Below are 17,419 nucleotides of genomic sequence, written 5' to 3' on the forward strand. Positions count from 1 at the left end.
CTGTTCCACGCATCCTAAGGAACCCGTTGATTATGGAAGTTGATATTCCAAGGACCTACATATCTGTCTTCCTCCTGTCCAGCCTGTGAGTGGGTTGATCCGTTGTTTTGACCTCTGCGCAGTCCCTCAGCACACGACCAGGAATGTTGTCAGGTCCCGCAGCCTTGCGGCTATTAATCATCAGCAGTGTGCTCATCACACTGGCTGGGGACAGACACAGAGTCTGGTCGTCGGCGGGGGGGTGGGTGGTTTTCTGCGCAGTTGTGTTGTTTTGTGCATCGAAGCGTGCTTCGAAGCCGTTGAGGTTGTTGAGCAGGGAGGTGTGACTGTCACAGGTCTGCGGTGGTAGTTTGTAGTCTGTTATGGTCCTAATACCCTGCCACAGGCTCCGTGAGTCCCTGCTGTCATGCTGTATAGGGACTCCAGCGAGCCCAAGGTGGCCTGGGCAGGGTACGAGGAAGTATGTGAATCTGGTAACTGTGTGCGAAATTCATCCTAGGGTTCGATTCCTGGCGGAGACTGCACATTTCTGTTCCTGTTCCACGCATCCTAAGGAACCCTTTGATTATGACAAAAATTCATCCATGTATCTGTTTTTAATCCTCAGCAGTGTGCTCATCACACTGGCCTGGGACAGACACAGAGCCTGGTCGTCGGCGGGGGGGTGGGTGGTTTTCTGCGCAGTTGAGTTGTTCTGTGCAAAGAAGCCGTTGAGGTTGTTGAGCAGGGAGGAGTGACTGTCACAGGTCTGCGGTGGTGCGTTGGATCCACATTGCTTAACGGAACAGAGACACAGTGGAGGAAGGACTCATTCGTGGCACTTGAGATTCCCAGGTCAGACTTGACGGTTTGCATCTTGTCCACACAGGTCAAGGAAGTACGTGAATCTGGTAACACATCGGCTTTATGACGTAAAGGAAGTGCATTGGCCGGGAATCGAACCCGGGCCTCCCGCGTGGCAGGCGAGAATTCTACCACTGAACCACCAATGCTTACATAAGAGGCTTTTTCGCGCTCCGAAAAAGAAATTCATCCTAGGGTTCGATTCCTGGCGGAGACTGCACATTTCTGTTCCTGTTCCACGCATCCTAAGGAACCCGTTGATTATGGAAGTTGATATTCCAAGGTCCTACATATTTGTCTTCCTCCTGTCCAGCCTGTGAGTGGGTTGATCCGTTGTTTTGACCTCTGCGCAGTCCCTCAGCACACGACCAGGAATGTTGTCAGGTCCCGCAGCCTTGCGGCTATTAATCATCAGCAGTGTGCTCATCACACTGGCTGGGGACAGACACAGAGTCTGGTCGTCGGCGGGGGGGTGGGTGGTTTTCTGCGCAGTTGTGTTGTTTTGTGCATCGAAGCGTGCTTCGAAGCCGTTGAGGTTGTTGAGCAGGGAGGTGTGACTGGCACAGGTCTGCGGTGGTAGTTTGTAGTCTGTTATGGTCCTAGTACCCTGCCACAGGCTCCGTGAGTCCCTGCTGTCATGCTGTATAGGGACTCCAGCGAGCACAATGTGGCCTGGGCAGGGTACGAGGAAGTATGTGAATCTGGTAACACATCAGCTTTACGACGTAAGGGAACTGCATTGAGGTCTGCAGCTCCCTCCTCACCTGGTTTCATTGGCAAGGACTCGTATCACGTGGGCGAGCCATGACAAAAATTCATCCATGTATCTGTTTTTAATCCTCAGCAGTGTGCTCATCACACTGGCTGGGGACAGACACAGAGCCTGGTCGTCGGCGGGGGGGTGGGTGGTTTTCTGCGCAGTTGAGTTGTTCTGTGCAAAGAAGCGTGCAAAGAAGCCGTTGAGGTTGTTGAGCAGGGAGGTGTGACTGTCACAGGTCTGCGGTGCTGCGTTGGATCCACATTGCTTAACGGAACAGAGACACAGTGGAGGAAGGACTCATTCGTGGCACTTGAGATTCCCAGGTCAGACTTGGCGGTTTGCATCTTGTCCACACAGGTCAAGGAAGTACGTGAATCTGGTAACACATCGGCTTTATGACGTAAAGGAAGTGCATTGGCCGGGAATCGAACCCGGGCCTCCCGCGTGGCAGGCGAGAATTCTACCACTGAACCACCAATGCTTACATAAGAGGCTTTTTCGCGCTCCGAAAAAGAAATTCATCCTAGGGTTCGATTCCTGGCGGAGACTGCACATTTCTGTTCCTGTTCCACGCATCCTAAGGAACCCGTTGATTATGGAAGTTGATATTCCAAGGTCCTACATATTTGTCTTCCTCCTGTCCAGCCTGTGAGTGGGTTGATCCGTTGTTTTGACCTCTGCGCAGTCCCTCAGCACACGACCAGGAATGTTGTCAGGTCCCGCAGCCTTGCGGCTATTAATCATCAGCAGTGTGCTCATCACACTGGCTGGGGACAGACACAGAGTCTGGTCGTCGGCGGGGGGGTGGGTGGTTTTCTGCGCAGTTGTGTTGTTTTGTGCATCGAAGCGTGCTTCGAAGCCGTTGAGGTTGTTGAGCAGGGAGGTGTGACTGTCACAGGTCTGCGGTGGTAGTTTGTAGTCTGTTATGGTCCTAGTACCCTGCCACAGGCTCCGTGAGTCCCTGCTGTCATGCTGTATAGGGACTCCAGCGAGCCCAAGGTGGCCTGGGCAGGGTACGAGGAAGTATGTGAATCTGGTAACTGTGTGCGAAATTCATCCTAGGGTTCGATTCCTGGCGGAGACTGCACATTTCTGTTCCTGTTCCACGCATCCTAAGGAACCCTTTGATTATGACAAAAATTCATCCATGTATCTGTTTTTAATCCTCAGCAGTGTGCTCATCACACTGGCCTGGGACAGACACAGAGCCTGGTCGTCGGCGGGGGGGTGGGTGGTTTTCTGCGCAGTTGAGTTGTTCTGTGCAAAGAAGCGTGCAAAGAAGCCGTTGAGGTTGTTGAGCAGGGAGGAGTGACTGTCACAGGTCTGCGGTGCTGCGTTGGATCCACATTGCTTAACGGAACAGAGACACAGTGGAGGAAGGACTCATTCGTGGCACTTGAGATTCCCAGGTCAGACTTGACGGTTTGCATCTTGTCCACACAGGTCAAGGAAGTACGTGAATCTGGTAACACATCGGCTTTATGACGTAAAGGAAGTGCATTGGCCGGGAATCGAACCCGGGCCTCCCGCGTGGCAGGCGAGAATTCTACCACTGAACCACCAATGCTTACATAAGAGGCTTTTTCGCGCTCCGAAAAAGAAATTCATCCTAGGGTTCGATTCCTGGCGGAGACTGCACATTTCTGTTCCTGTTCCACGCATCCTAAGGAACCCGTTGATTATGGAAGTTGATATTCCAAGGTCCTACATATTTGTCTTCCTCCTGTCCAGCCTGTGAGTGGGTTGATCTGTTGTTTGACGGAAAAGAGACACAGTGGACGTGTTGGGCAGGCGAGAATTCTACCACTGAACCACCCATGCTTACATAAGAGGGTTTTTCGCGCTTGCAAACAGTCAGTTATTCAGTTACAGTGATTGCTGATGTTTGAAAGGGTTAAAATGATACGCAGTCCCAAAAAGATATATATGTCGAAATAAAAGGGATGATGCATTGGCCGGGAATCGAACCCGGGCCTCCCGCGTGGCAGGCGAGAATTCTACCACTGAACCACCAATGCCTACATAAGTCACAGTTCACACCATAATCTTTTAGCAATACTCGAGAGCCGACAGAGCAAAGTCTTAGGATTGGTATTCTAGCCTAGGTTGCCCTGGTGCACTTATGAGCATCGTTATGTATGAACATGGTGTCTATTATGGCCAATCCATGAAAAGCACATCAGTCTCTCTCCTCACTGTTTTTTCTGTCTTCTCTCCCTGTCTGCCGCTAACTTGTCTCTCCCCTTCATTCTTCTTTCCGTCTTCTCTCCCAGTTTGCCATTAACTCGTTGGACGGACGGCTACCCTGAACAACTCATAGGTTAAATGCATGGTTTTAAAATGCTGATAAATTGATTAAAACTTACCTGCCAGTGCTCATCCATCGTCTTACCTTTAGGTTTTAAAATGGAAGGTCTTCTGTTTATCTTCAGCCATCTAATGACCTTTGCGCATTAAGAGTTAAACGAAACCGATTCGCTCGTCCATTGACTTACCTTTAGGTGTGAAAATGAAACGTCTCGCAAGAGCTTTCGTGCCTGGTTAACCGATTAAAACTATTCGTAATGCTCATCCATCCAATTTCTTCTTTTTTTCACCTCTGCCTTTTGGGGCAGTAATTCTCGTCTGACCCAAATGTCAAAATGTTACATAAAAAATCATTCCTACATATTTCTGTCCACTATAGCGTCATTTATTGCTACTGAAGTATTTCTTAAATGCAAAAGTTCTTAATTATCTGACTTATATAAAACATTTATTATTTAAAGTGAATGAATGCGGTCCATAAACATGAAGGTGAGTGCTGTGATAGGACCTCTACAACTGACACAATTATTTTTGCATTAACATGTCCCGGCATTATATTAAGGGTGTGTAGGCTACGCTTTGTCCTACCTACTTGATGGGGATCAGGCGAGGACTGATGTCTTTCCTAGACCTTTCCGATGTGTGTAGTGGCTGCTGAAAATGAAGACATAACCGCCTCAGTTCTTCAGTTACAGTGATTGCACAGTAAGAATCACACCGCCTTGAGTATTTTTGTATATTGTATGTGTATGTATATATATATATATATATATATATATATATATATATATAGTATGCCGCTACACTTAACAATTCCATCTTTAAAATGTCATGCACTGCATATTTTTACAGCGACACAACCTAAAATATATTTGTATTCATCAATAAAGGCCCTAATCCAATCAATAACTTTCATCATGAAAAACAAAGTGCGGTTGTGGAGGCTACTCTTACCTGCTTTGATGGGGATCAAACAAGGACTGGTGTCTTCTTGGGCTGTGTACTTTCTCCTACACCTTTCCGATGCATGTGGAGGTTGCTGAAAATTAAGCAAAACTGTCAGTTATTCAGTTACAGTGATTGCTGAAGTTTGAAAGGGTTAAAATGATACACAGTCGCCAAAATATATATATGTAAAAATAAAAGGGATGATGCATTGGCCGGGAATCGAACCCGGGCCTCCCGCGTGGCAGGCGAGAATTCTACCACTGAACCACCAATGCCTACATAATTCATAGTTCACACCATATTGATTTATCATTACTCGAGACCCGACAGAGCAAAGTCTTACGACTGGTATTCTAGGAGATAAATCCAACCCAGATGAGCTGTAACGAAGTGACGGTCTTCAGCAAGAGGCCTTAAAACGGAAACCAAGTATTCTGCTTGAACAAGAATTGGCAATGCTTCGTATTAAATCGGAGGAGTCATAAATATCAACATCTCCTCGTTAGTATAGTGGTCAGTATCCCCGCCTGTCACGCGGGAGACCGGGGTTCAATTCCCCGACGGGGAGTTTGTATGTTTTTTGCTTTTGTAGTAAACAGAATGAAAGTCATTCAGTGCAAAAATATTTCATTAGTTCATTTCACCACCCAAATGAAGACAAAACCACCTTAGTTCTTCAGTTACAGTGGTTGCACAGTAAGAATCACACCGCCTTGAGTATTATTGTATATTGTTATCTATAGTATGCTGCTACACTTAACCATTGCATCTTTAAAATGTCATGCACTGCATATTTTGCCAGTGACACAATCTAAAATATATTTATTTTCATCAATAAAGGCCATTATCCAATCAATAACTTTCATCATGAAAAAAAAAAGTGTGGTTGTGGAGGGTACTCTTACCTGCTTTGATGAGGATCAAACGAGGACTGGTGTCTTCTTGGGCTGTGTACTTTCTCCTACACCTTTCCAATGCATGTGGAGGTTGCAAACAGTCAGTTATTCAGTTACAGTGATTGCTGATGTTTGAAAGGGTTAAAATGATAGGTAGTCACAAATATATATGTATATATCCAAATAAGAAAAGTACCTCGCCCAACGTGGGGCTCGAACCCACGACCCTGAGATTAAGAGTCTCATGCTCTACCGACTGCGCCAAAGCTGGGGAACAATAGTCTGTTAAGGGGGGGGAAAAAAGGAAGAGGAGGGGGAAGAAAAAAAAAGGGAGAAAAAGGAGAAAAAAGAAGAAAAAAGGAGAAAAAGAGGAGGAAAGGAGAGAAAAGGAGACAGTGAAGCATATATTTTTTTATCAAGCAAACTTTTATTACAATATCATATATGAACAATATATGAATCACACTTTTTTTTTTTTCTTCATGTCCTCCAGCCACTGTTCTTTTGGGACAGTTTCAATGTTTGGGCAGTACACCTTTCCTTTATACTGGCTGTGTCCAGTCTCTGCCGTCCTAAACTCCTTACACTGCTTACAGGTGTTGTGTAGTACCCTGCGGGTCAGTTTGCGGACTGGAGGAGCAGGAGGAGGAGGAGGAGGAGGAGGAGGCATGAGGCTGTAGCTCAGGGCCTGTGGGGCAGCCATCAGGACAGGCACCTGAGCACCTACTGGTCCCAGCAGCATCAGCTTCGGAGATGAACTTGGAGCTGGAGCTGGAGCAGGGAAGAGCTGCCGAGGAGTACGTGGCCTCACAGCCACAGGTGTGGCGGGTGTGTGTGTGTGTGTGGCGACTGCGGGTGTGTGTGTGGCGACTGCGGGTGTGTGTGTGGCGACTGCGGGTGTGTGTGTGTGTGGCGACTGCGGGTGTGTGTGTGTGTGTGGTCTTTCTCCTCGCTTGGCCCACGGTGCTGCTGGGCAGGTGGTACTGGTGAGCCGGGCCAGATTGGGGGGGTGCAGACACGGCCCGCGTTTTGGCTGTGGGGAGAGGGTCAGCCGCCACAGACAGTCGACTGGGCAGGTCCAGCCCCTGCATGACCACCGCAGTCTCCTGCCTCTGCACCCTCTTGCTGTTCCACTGGACCAGGGTGGTGTGGCTCACGTCCACCAGCTGCATGGAGGTCTTCGGCATGACCTCGGACCCAGAATACGCCGCCTGATCTGGCGGTAGTCCTCCAGGACGAGGTCAAACCTAGACACTGTGCCAGTCCCCTTCTTCTTGGGACCGCGGTGGATGGCACAGAGCCTAACGAAGATGCTCTCCACGAGCCGGCAACAGTCTGGCCACTGGGCAATTGGGGCAGAGGTGGTGAGGGCATGCCTCTTTACGCTCTCCACCCCCGGCGTGAACTCCTGCCTCTTCTTAGGACTCCTGAACCTCCCCGTGGCCAGCTTGGTCTGGTGTCTTGCGGCAAAGACCACCCGCTGCTGGTCGTAGGGAAGCAGTTCCTGCCAGAGGCCGACAATATTGTCCACCTGAGAAAGACAACATAGAGAGAACAGCACATGAGAAAACAAAAACATTGAAGTGCGGACATGTGTCAGGGAACAGAGGAGAAAAACAAAACAATAAGAGTTCCTAACCTGCTGGTTGCTGAGTGTTAGTAGTGGCTGGTTGCGCAGCTCCACGAGGCATTTTGCCAGCCTGTCCACCCTGTCCATGCCTGGCATGCCGGACTCATCCACGGCCTGGTAAAAAACAGGGATCAGAAATATGAGATCAGTGAAGTGTGGACAAAACAAAGACACGTGATGTTATTTATTATCAAATAAATATGCTTTAACATACCCCAGACACATCTGCAGCCAGGGAGGAGGCAGCAGGCTGGATGGGAGCGGCCATGCAGGAGGCAGCAGCAGCCATGGAGGAGGCAGCAGCCAGGGAGGAGGGAGCAGCCAGGGAGGAGACAGCAGCCAGGGAGGAGGGAGCAGGCTGGGAGGAGGCAGCAGGCTGGGAGGAGGCAGCAGCCACGGAGGAGGGAGCAGCCAGAGAGAAGATAGGCTGTGTTGGGTTATCAAGGAGACCTGGCACCATGAGGTCAGGTATATGGTCTTCCTCAATGCCCTCGTCCACTTCCTCACCCCCCTCCACATCCTCCAGCATGTCCTCCGTCTCCTCTGCGTCAGGGTTGACCTTCAGGGGCTGCCCAGTCTGACTTAGGAGGTAGTCAACACCAAGCAGCTCTCCTATGAAAAAGAACAGATAAACAAGCATGCACACATAATTAATAAACATTAATGTCATGTATGATGTCAAGCATATACACTAGGTAGACAGATATCATTACATTAGCATACCGGTGTATTTGGAGGGTGGCCTGAAGTTTGGCACATATGCCCGGCCAAACACCTTTATGTTGTTGGTGTTGACGCTCTGGGTCACATCCCCGGAGTAGGTGAGCAGAGACGATGGCCTGCTGGTCACCGCCGCCGCCCCCCGGTCCTGGTTCCACCTGTTCAGGCCTTCCAGGAGGTAGAGCTGAAAATTCAGCGCATTTGCACTGGTTCCTGTGAAAACAATGAAATATTAATAGTCAATTAAAAAGGTCTAGCTTTCCAATCTAATGAGTGCTTTCATAAAAGAGCATAGTGACTGCTTATATACATAAGGGAGACACCAACCTGGAATGAACCTGTTCAGGTGGCAGTGGAAGGACTCCAGGGATGTGGACCCCCTGGCACAGCGGTAGCTGGTGAGGACCACACCTCCCTTCCTGATGGTGCCGGTCTCGGTGTAGAGCTGCACACCAGGCAGGTCCTGGATGCAGCTGACGTGGCGTTGCTGCACACGCCAGATGTGCTCCATGCGCACCTGGTCCAGCAGTGGCACCCCCATCAGGTCATTCCCATTGGTCCCGCCCAGTTGCTGCAGCAGCCGCCCAATGAGGCTGATGGTGGCCTCCACGCCGCGCGTCCTCCTGCGGCAGTACTGGCTCAGCTCCCTCTTACTGATCCTGGCATCCACCGCAGCATCAGTAATGGCTGGCACACCTTCCTGCCTGAGCTGCTCTCTCTTTGCCTGATGCAACAGAGAGAGGTCCCCTGCATCCCACTCAAAAATGCAGGCAGAGAGGTAGCTCATGAAGGTGGGGTAGAGGGGATGGGCGTCGGTGGTACACAGCCAGCCTCCGCATGAAGTGCCAGATGTCCAGCCGTATTTGGAGGTCTGGCCACTCCCCAAACCTGTTCTGCAGCGTGGTGGACCCCTCACTGATGCAGCAGTTACAGTCCACATACAGCAGCAGTGGGGGTGCGACAGCTGCAAGGCGGTACCGCTCCATCACTCCTGCCACCATCCTGTCCAGTCCTGGCCCCTCCTGCACTGTCACCACACTGGTCACGATCTGGCCAACCTCGTTCCCAATGGAGGTGACCCAGAGACCAGTCCCCTTGGCATGGCCAGCCAGCTTCTTTGTGATCTGGAATTTCACAATAGCGATGTTAAAAAAATCTGTAAAATTTGAGGAAATCTACAGGAGCAAGAGTATATAGATTAACTACACTGTACACATGTATTATTATTACCTGTTTGGTTGAGTCCATCTTTAAGATGGAGCCAAACGTTGATGTGATGCTGGCTTTAATATGGTCCAGGCGAGAGAGGATGTCCCTGCCATAGACCGTCAGCAGCCAGCGACTGGTGGGCACATCAATGGGCTCTGGGGGATCCTGGCACACCACTGGGAAGAGGCTTGGCCGGCCAACAAACTCAGCACACTCCCCAAGATAGTGTGCCAACCTGTTCAGCCATTCCTCCCCATGGTTCTCCTTCAGCTGCTTCACCAGACGTGCTGGACTGTTCCCGAGAGTCCGTTCACGCAGCAGGCGAATGACACGGATGTCACAGGCGTACCTGAAATGAACATGTAGCTCCAATTAGTTACGCATTAAAGGGAGGGTCATTACAGTCATGTAAAGGCTATCATACGCAGCCGGCGAAACAACAGTTGAATGTGACAGCAGAGTTCCATTTACTCACTGGCGGGTCAGGATCATCCGGAACATTTTCTGGTGCGGCAGGTCCAGCTGATTCCGGACAGTCTCGGAGGTGGACAGGTAGTTCACAGAACACACAGTGCACCCGAGTGTCTCTGTCACCATCAGGTAATACCTGTCGATGTCCAGGACCTTCCGAGCCCTCTTGTGGACACCGTACCCCGTCAGCTGCTTCCCACACTCAGGGCAGGTTACCCTCACCTTCCACAGGTGGTAGGGCATCCACACCATCAGCCTGTGGTTTAAGAAGCGGTCTGGTGTCGGTGTCTGGTGGTAGATGAGGGCTGGGGCAGGGGGCTCGTACCACAGCTTCAGGTCTTGCCGCAGTTTGCCAGAGTGGAAGATGGCGTTTGAAATCCACCTCTGGTCTTGGACAGGGATGTTTTTATACATCTCTGCTGGCAACCACACCGAAGCTGCAGCCCCCGCAGTGGCCAGCTGAACTCCTCCAGGTGCATCCTGTTTAGAAGACAACAATAATGTAGTAATGTATGGCATACATAAAGGCTACACTAAGCATAACCTACACAACACATTATTAATGTATGGCATAAATAAAGGCTACACTAAGCATAACCTACACAACACATTAGAAATAAAGGTATGTCTGGAGGTCAGTGTAAGGAGTGCGCTTGACCAAAGGGAGATGGCCAGGTATGACTATATAGATGTTAATTAGGTTGGCTTCAACCATCTTGTCTAATAGCTGTAGCTCCCAGCCGTTGCACCAGCCGTTGCACCAGGGTCCGAGACCACAGCAGCAGACTGTGACGGTGGCACAGCAGCCGTTGCACCAGGGGCCACAGCAGCAGACTGTGAGGCAGCGGCAGGAGGCTGAGTGGTGGGCTGCTAAAGCAACAGCATTGTGTTATGAGATAACAGCTACAGCATTGCAGCAGACATGAGATGCCAGATTAATCATAACGATACATCATTTAAACATAGATCACCTTACCTTAGCACCGTGAAAGCCACAGTTACAGGCCACTGACCCTCCAAACAGAGTGGACTGTCCACGGACCTGCATGGGGCAATTCTCAATCTGAAACAATCAGTACTGTGTTTAGTCTGGGGTAGGTAGTACAGTCATTTGCTTTATTCATAGTATCTGCACTATTGTAGGGTATATTTTTCAAGTCATCATTATGTATTGCCATATTTTACCTTCTGATAGAGGGCATACCACTTCCGCTGCCTAGGGGCTGGTCTGTTGCCTCCAGAAGGCCAAACCCCTGAGCTGGCAAATGCCCTCAGCCTTGCCATCCACTGTCCTTCCCCCAGGCCCTTGAGGCTTTTAGGCTTGTTGCTCATCTAAAGGGAATATGAATATGAAAATGGACAACAATAAACAATGAGCATCCTTTGGACAATACACTGTGACACTACAGCACAAACGCGCACACACAGCTGCATTATCAAATCAATCAAGTTACAATAATGTTGGGTGTCTGATCACCTCTGATAAGGTGAAGTAGTTGATATGATTTGCTAGTCATAGTGATAATGAGGGTATTATGTAGATCGTATTCGTAACGTTAGTTTGTTTACATTTACATGGCTTTTTCTATTCATATTAATATTGAGCCTATAAACATTACATTTATTGATCGTAACGTAAACGTCAGTTTGTTTACATTCCAAGTACCACCACGAACGACACATATTAGCTAGCCTAAAGCTTGGCATACCGCCTTATATGATGCCAGTTCACGCTAGCTAGAACAATGGCGTTATCCTATTTATAAATCACACATTTGGCATGATAATCTCACAAACATCTCCTCTGCAAAACGAAATTGACCGGCAAGTTAGCAATCGCGATTGTAAGCTGTGGTGGCTAAACTGGCCAAACGTAACGTAACACAGGTAGCAAAACAATCGCGGATACTTTCGTGTGATGGATTAAAATAAAGCTCACATGCCCAGTTCACGCAAGCTAGAACAATGACGTTATCCTATTTATAAATCACACTATTTAGCATGATAATTCCCCTGGCAGGCATCTTGTACAACATCTCCTCTGCGAAATCGAAATGGACCAGCAAGTTAGCAATAGCGATTGTTAGCTATGGTGGATAAACTGGCCTTAACGTAACGTAACACAGGTAGCAAAACAATCGGATACTTTCGTGTGATTGATTAAAATAAACCCCACATGCATTTTTCAGCAGGAGACACATATTTGAATAGTTACTTACCATTGAATCGTACTGCTAGATTCTAAGTAGAATAAGCGGAAAAAACAATGGCTTCCGTTTGTTGCAGAGCGTTGCTGTGCTTGCTGTGCTTGAGCTTGCTTTGGCGCGTAACGTACGTCATCCATTCCACATTGGAAAGTAGCGATGTGATTGGCCAGGTCCAATCTCCACATTGGATAGTAGCGATGTGATTGGCCAGGTCCATTGTCATCTCGCTACGTGATTGGGACAGGCTGTATCTCACATTGGAAATGAACGAACGCGATTCGCTGTTGACATTGGACTGAGAACAGACTAACCCTTCCCAGGTGGAGCCAGCCGGGCCATACCTTCAGAGAAAAAGCTTCTTAATATATTGCAACTCATTTTAATGGCTCAGGGAGACAAAATACATTGTTTTAGCTTAAAAGAACAAACATATAAGCCACACTATGTCAGTGTAAACAGGCCTGTAAAACATCAGCGGCTACAGGGAAAAATAACCCCTGACCCAACATCAAGCTGAATGCTTTTTATCTGCATCAGCATACATTTCCCTTAACCATGAGAGGTTATTATTCAATAAAACAACGCTGTATGACAAAATAACCTCACCCAATTATCTTTATAAAACAGAACTCTTAAATTAGGTTGTTACACAAAACATGTGCCCCGTGTGAGGCTCGAACTCACGACCTTCAGATTATGAGACTGACGCGCTGCCTACTGCGCCAACGAGGCTCTGAACGTGACTAAACAAGAAGTCTTTAAATAGCAGCTAGGAGTATAATGAATAAAAACAGGAGTATTAAATACTAATGACACTATGTATTAACTTATATACTCAGACATCACCAAATAATTGCTAAACCAATACTTTAAAACGGCACACTCAGGCTAAATGTGCTGTAAAAAGGTATTCAAATTTCACATTAGCACATGATAATAAATATTAAACAAATACTTGAATAAAGTATCATGCTAAAATAATCAATTTAACAATTTATTTATCAACAGACATGCTAAATAAAAAGCCAATAAAGTTTTACATTTGACCATGAGAAGCATCACTTTTCAAACATTAAGTGAAACAATGTCATATAAGCAAACAAGCAGCATAATGAACTAAAAATGTGAATATTAAATACTAATGAGACTATATATTGGGTTATATAATCAGACTCAAAAATTGCTTAACCAATATCCCTAAATGTCCTCATATTAAATATACAGCACAATACATTAGTTGTAGTTATTCTCATTGTCCACCAGATGGCGCCAAAACAATGATAGCGCCTGTACAGACTGCCGTCTCAAAAAACGATAATTTCTGTAAAAAATGCCAAATATAAAACTGAATTGCCACAAAAGCTCCTTATGTTCGCTAAACCGGTATATATAAAAAAGCCACCTTAACTCACATTAAGTTAATTGTTCAGAATTAAACTTTAAAACGGCACACTCGTCACACGTCAAAGTCCCATTCCCTGTCGCCATTGCAAGTTAACCAGCAAATAGTACATAATAACACATACAACAACTTTAACTTGTTACTAAATATTTAATACAACTCTAATAACTGCGGATAAAACATCCAATCCTGCCCTCCCCTCGCCGTCAACTGACATCTGAAGACTCTCAAGCGACCAATGAGAAGGCCGAGTATGGGCACGCGCTGGGGTTCACGTGTACAGCGCGCGAAAGCAAGTGTGCCGTGTGCAAAACATCACGCCACACCTAATAAGTGGCTATATTCTGCAAAATCACATGTTTTAATTCTATATATTATTATATATAAGCAAACTATCTTATACAGTTTTAAAACGAAAAAAACACAAAGTCACAAAACCAACATATTTACAAAAGCATTTTGGTGATAGGAATAAAGAAACTGACCGAAAAGTCGAAAAAACTTCTTGAGTTGAGACATATCTCTGCGTTTTTCCTCCAGCCGTGGTTGTGGCCTTGAAAGTCTTAAATCCAATTGTCCGGAGTTTTAAAAATCCTTCTAAAACTCCTGTTTTCCCCCGACATTAGCTCTAAATATCGACAATGTATACCTTGAAACGTGTTTCGCAGTGCTACAACAACTTTAACTTGTTACTAAATATTTAATACAACTCTAATAACTGCGGATAAAACATCCAATCCTGCCCTCCCCTCGCCGTCAACAGACATCTGAAGACTCTCAAGCGACCAATGAGAAGGCCGAGTATGGGCACGCGCTGGGGTTCACGTGTACAGCGCGCGAAAGCAAGTGTGCCGTGTGCAAAACATCACGCCACACCTAATAAGTGGCTATATTCTGCAAAATCACATGTTTTAATTCTATATATTATTATATATAAGCAAACTATCTTATACAGTTTTAAAACGAAAAAAAACACAAAGTCACAAAACCAACATATTTACAAAAGCATTTTGGTGATAGGAATAAAGAAACTGACCGAAAAGTCGAAAAACTTCTTGAGTTGAGACATATCTCTGCGTTTTTCCTCCAGCCGTGGTTGTGGCCTTGAAAGTCTTAAATCCAATTGTCCGGAGTTTTAAAAATCCTTCTAAAACTCCTGTTTTCCCCCGACATTAGCTCTAAATATCGACAATGTATACCTTGAAACGTGTTTCGCAGTGCTACAACAACTTTAACTTGTTACTAAATATTTAATACAACTCTAATAACTAAGGATAAAACATCCAATCCTGCCCTCCCCTCGCCGTCAACAGACATCTGAAGACTCTCAAGCGACCAATGAGAAGGCCGAGTATGGGCACGCGCTGGGGTTCACGTGTACAGCGCGCGAAAGCAAGTGTGCCGTGTGCAAAACATCACGCCACACCTAATAAGTGGCTATATTCTGCAAAATCACATGTTTTAATTCTATATATTATTATATATAAGCAAACTATCTTATACAGTTTTAAAACGAAAAAAACACAAAGTCACAAAACCAACATATTTACAAAAGCATTTTGGTGATAGGAATAAAGAAACTGACCGAAAAGTCGAAAAACTTCTTGAGTTGAGACCTTTTCTCTGCGTTTTTCCTCCAGCCGTGGTTGTGGCCTTGAAAGTCTTAAATCCAATTGTCCGGAGTTTTAAAAATCCTTCTAAAACTCCTGTTTTCCCCCGACATTAGCTCTAAATATCGACAATGTATACCTTAAACGTGTTTCGCAGTGCTACAACAACTTTAACTTGTTACTAAATATGTAATACAACTCTAATAACTAAGGATAAAACATCCAATCCTGCCCTCCCCTCGCCGTCAACAGACATCTGAAGACTCCGCCGACAATCAAGCAGTAACCAATGAGAAGGCCGAGTATGGGCACGAGCTGGGGTTCACGTGTACAGCGCGCGAAAGCAAGTGTGCCGTGTGCAAAACATCACGCCACACCTAATAAGTGGCTATATTCTGCAAAATCACGTTTTAATTCTATATATTACTATAAATACAATAAGCAACCGTTAGCTTATTGTATTTTATACAACATGTATACAGTTCACTTCTGCTTTAATTAAACTTTAATCTGCAACATCATCTTGCATTATTTTATTTCTACACTACTATTTTGCTTTTTTAAATGTTTTTAATTGTTTATTTCTTAATCTTATTTATGTTGCAACTTTGAAGGAGCCTGGGCACACTCGTCACATGTCACAGTCCCATTCCCTGTCGCCATTGCAAGTTAACCAGCAAATAGTACATAATAAAACACAAACATATTCAGAAATAAACTTCAAAGCAGTCTGAAGGCACTCTAATAAGGCATTTAAGTACATATTTACCCGTGAAATGCTCAAATGTTGTGAAAGAAAAGGGAAAATACCGTGAACCCACGTTAACAAGGGCTTTTAAAAACTACATCAGTCCCATTCCCTATAGCATACCGTCCACTACCATTTAGACTAAATTACACTACATTTCCACAAAATATATTATTCATATTTGTTAAAATGGTAAAACAAACCCCATGTAAAGTTAAACAACTTTCAATATAGTAATACATAACGTCAATTCATCTTCAAGCCACCAGGTGGCATATTCGCTTTGAAGTTAGCTGCTAGCCACTTAGCAAAGACCCCAATAAGCAAACTATCTTATACAGTTTTAAAACGAAAAAAACACACAAAGTCACAAAACCAACAGATTTACAAAAGCATTTTGGTGATAGGAATAAAGAAACTGACCGAAAAGTCGAAAAAACTTCTTGAGGTGAGACCTTTTCTCTGCGTTTTTCCTCCAGCCGTGGTTGTGGCCTTGAAAGTCTTAAATCCAATTGTCCGGAGTTTTAAAAATCCTTCTAAAACTCCTGTTTTCCCCCGACATTAGCTCTAAATATCGACAATGTATACCTTGAAACGTGTTTCGCAGTGCTACAACAACTTTAACTTGTTACTAAATATTTAATACAACTCTAATAACTAAGGATAAAACATCCAATCCTGCCCTCCCCTCGCCGTCAACAGACATCTGAAGACTCCGCGACAATTAAGCAGTAACCAATGAGAAGGCCGAGTATAGGCACGAGCTGGGGTTCACGTGTACAGCGCGCGAAAGCAAGTGTGCCGTGTGCAAAACATCACGCCACACCTAATAAGTGGCTATATTCTGCAAAATCACTGTTTTAATTCTATATATTACTATAAATACAATAAGCAACCGTTAGCTTATTGTATTTTATACAACATGTATACAGTTCACTTCTGCTTTAATTAAACTTTAATCTGCAACATCATCTTGCATTATTTTATTTCTACACTACTATTTTGCTTTTTTAAATGTTTTTAATTGTTTATTTCTTAATCTTATTTATGTTGCAACTTTGAAGGAGCCTGGGACTTAAGTTTTCCATTGCCATCAATACACTGTAGCATTAATAACCTGCACTGAACATTAATATTTATATCTACCCTATATGCATGAACAAAACATGTTCACTTCACTTTCCTGCACATTTACATGTATATATTGAACCTTTATATCTGTATATATGTATATTCACCTGTTCAGAGTTTAATTTATCTATAATATATGTCTTATTCTGGTGCTACTATACCTGAATTACCCTACGGGGATCAATAAAGGTCCATTTTAACTAATCTTAGCTACTTTGCATTTGACGATAAAGCCTTTGAATTTGAATTTTATACTTTTACATAAGACTTTAAGTATTATTACACTGTGGTTTCTCAACTTTTACTAAGATATCTGAGTGTTTCTTCCACCTCTGATTGTGTTAACCTGCTTTAACCATCACTCAGTATTGAAGTCAAGTCACATGTATAACGACTCCTGCATCTTGTTGGTCACTTGCATTATTCTCTGCAGCATTTAGCATTTAGCATTTTACTTGACATGTATGGTTTACTTCTCCTGCATTACTCTTGCAACATAATGCACTGATTCATTTCTACTTTATTTCTCTCTGTTAT

The 17,419-nt window shown here is 45.3% G+C and overlaps 2 protein-coding genes and 8 non-coding genes across 12 annotated transcripts; 1 reads left to right on the plus strand and 9 right to left on the minus strand.

Annotated features, from left to right (window-relative positions):
* Positions 1-921: 921 nt before the first annotated feature.
* Positions 922-992, minus strand: trnag-gcc (transfer RNA glycine (anticodon GCC)). Its single transcript has one exon. It is a non-coding gene; the product is annotated as a tRNA-Gly (tRNA).
* Positions 993-2,013: 1,021 nt separating this feature from the next.
* On the minus strand, positions 2,014-2,084 carry trnag-gcc (transfer RNA glycine (anticodon GCC)). The gene has a single exon. It is a non-coding gene; the product is annotated as a tRNA-Gly (tRNA).
* A 1,015-nt stretch (positions 2,085-3,099) lies between these two features.
* On the minus strand, positions 3,100-3,170 carry trnag-gcc (transfer RNA glycine (anticodon GCC)). Its single transcript has one exon. It is a non-coding gene; the product is annotated as a tRNA-Gly (tRNA).
* Positions 3,171-3,550: 380 nt separating this feature from the next.
* Positions 3,551-3,621, minus strand: trnag-gcc (transfer RNA glycine (anticodon GCC)). The gene has a single exon. It is a non-coding gene; the product is annotated as a tRNA-Gly (tRNA).
* Positions 3,622-5,062: 1,441 nt separating this feature from the next.
* trnag-gcc (transfer RNA glycine (anticodon GCC)) lies at positions 5,063-5,133 on the minus strand. The gene has a single exon. It is a non-coding gene; the product is annotated as a tRNA-Gly (tRNA).
* A 221-nt stretch (positions 5,134-5,354) lies between these two features.
* trnad-guc (transfer RNA aspartic acid (anticodon GUC)) lies at positions 5,355-5,426 on the plus strand. The gene has a single exon. It is a non-coding gene; the product is annotated as a tRNA-Asp (tRNA).
* Positions 5,427-5,952: 526 nt separating this feature from the next.
* Positions 5,953-6,027, minus strand: trnak-cuu (transfer RNA lysine (anticodon CUU)). The gene has a single exon. It is a non-coding gene; the product is annotated as a tRNA-Lys (tRNA).
* Positions 6,028-6,227: 200 nt separating this feature from the next.
* On the minus strand, positions 6,228-8,888 carry LOC134861166 (uncharacterized). The gene is made up of 5 exons (XM_063878195.1): positions 8,432-8,888; positions 8,108-8,317; positions 7,599-7,996; positions 7,394-7,498; positions 6,228-7,285 (listed from the first exon to the last, which is right to left on the minus strand). The coding sequence occupies exons 1-5, from the start codon at positions 8,643-8,645 to the stop codon at positions 6,908-6,910; spliced, it is 1,305 nt and encodes a 434-aa protein (XP_063734265.1). The 5' UTR covers positions 8,646-8,888; the 3' UTR covers positions 6,228-6,907.
* Positions 8,863-12,305, minus strand: LOC134861164 (uncharacterized). 3 transcript variants are annotated; one of them, XM_063878192.1, is made up of 6 exons: positions 12,004-12,305; positions 10,970-11,116; positions 10,761-10,847; positions 9,789-10,264; positions 9,335-9,662; positions 8,863-9,228 (listed from the first exon to the last, which is right to left on the minus strand). In XM_063878192.1, the coding sequence occupies exons 1-6, from the start codon at positions 12,004-12,006 to the stop codon at positions 8,863-8,865; spliced, it is 1,407 nt and encodes a 468-aa protein (XP_063734262.1). In that variant the 5' UTR covers positions 12,007-12,305. The 3 variants fall into 3 exon arrangements, with proteins under 3 accessions (XP_063734262.1, XP_063734263.1, XP_063734264.1); XM_063878193.1 differs by lacking the exon at positions 12,004-12,305 and having other exon boundaries at positions 9,789-10,654; positions 10,970-11,031; XM_063878194.1 differs by lacking the exon at positions 12,004-12,305 and having other exon boundaries at positions 9,789-10,651; positions 10,970-11,017.
* A 345-nt stretch (positions 12,306-12,650) lies between these two features.
* On the minus strand, positions 12,651-12,723 carry trnam-cau (transfer RNA methionine (anticodon CAU)). Its single transcript has one exon. It is a non-coding gene; the product is annotated as a tRNA-Met (tRNA).
* Between the last annotated feature and the right edge of the window lie 4,696 nt (positions 12,724-17,419).

This window comes from Eleginops maclovinus, chromosome 24 (assembly GCF_036324505.1).
Source record: "Eleginops maclovinus isolate JMC-PN-2008 ecotype Puerto Natales chromosome 24, JC_Emac_rtc_rv5, whole genome shotgun sequence".
NCBI classification, from domain to species: domain Eukaryota; kingdom Metazoa; phylum Chordata; class Actinopteri; order Perciformes; family Eleginopidae; genus Eleginops; species Eleginops maclovinus.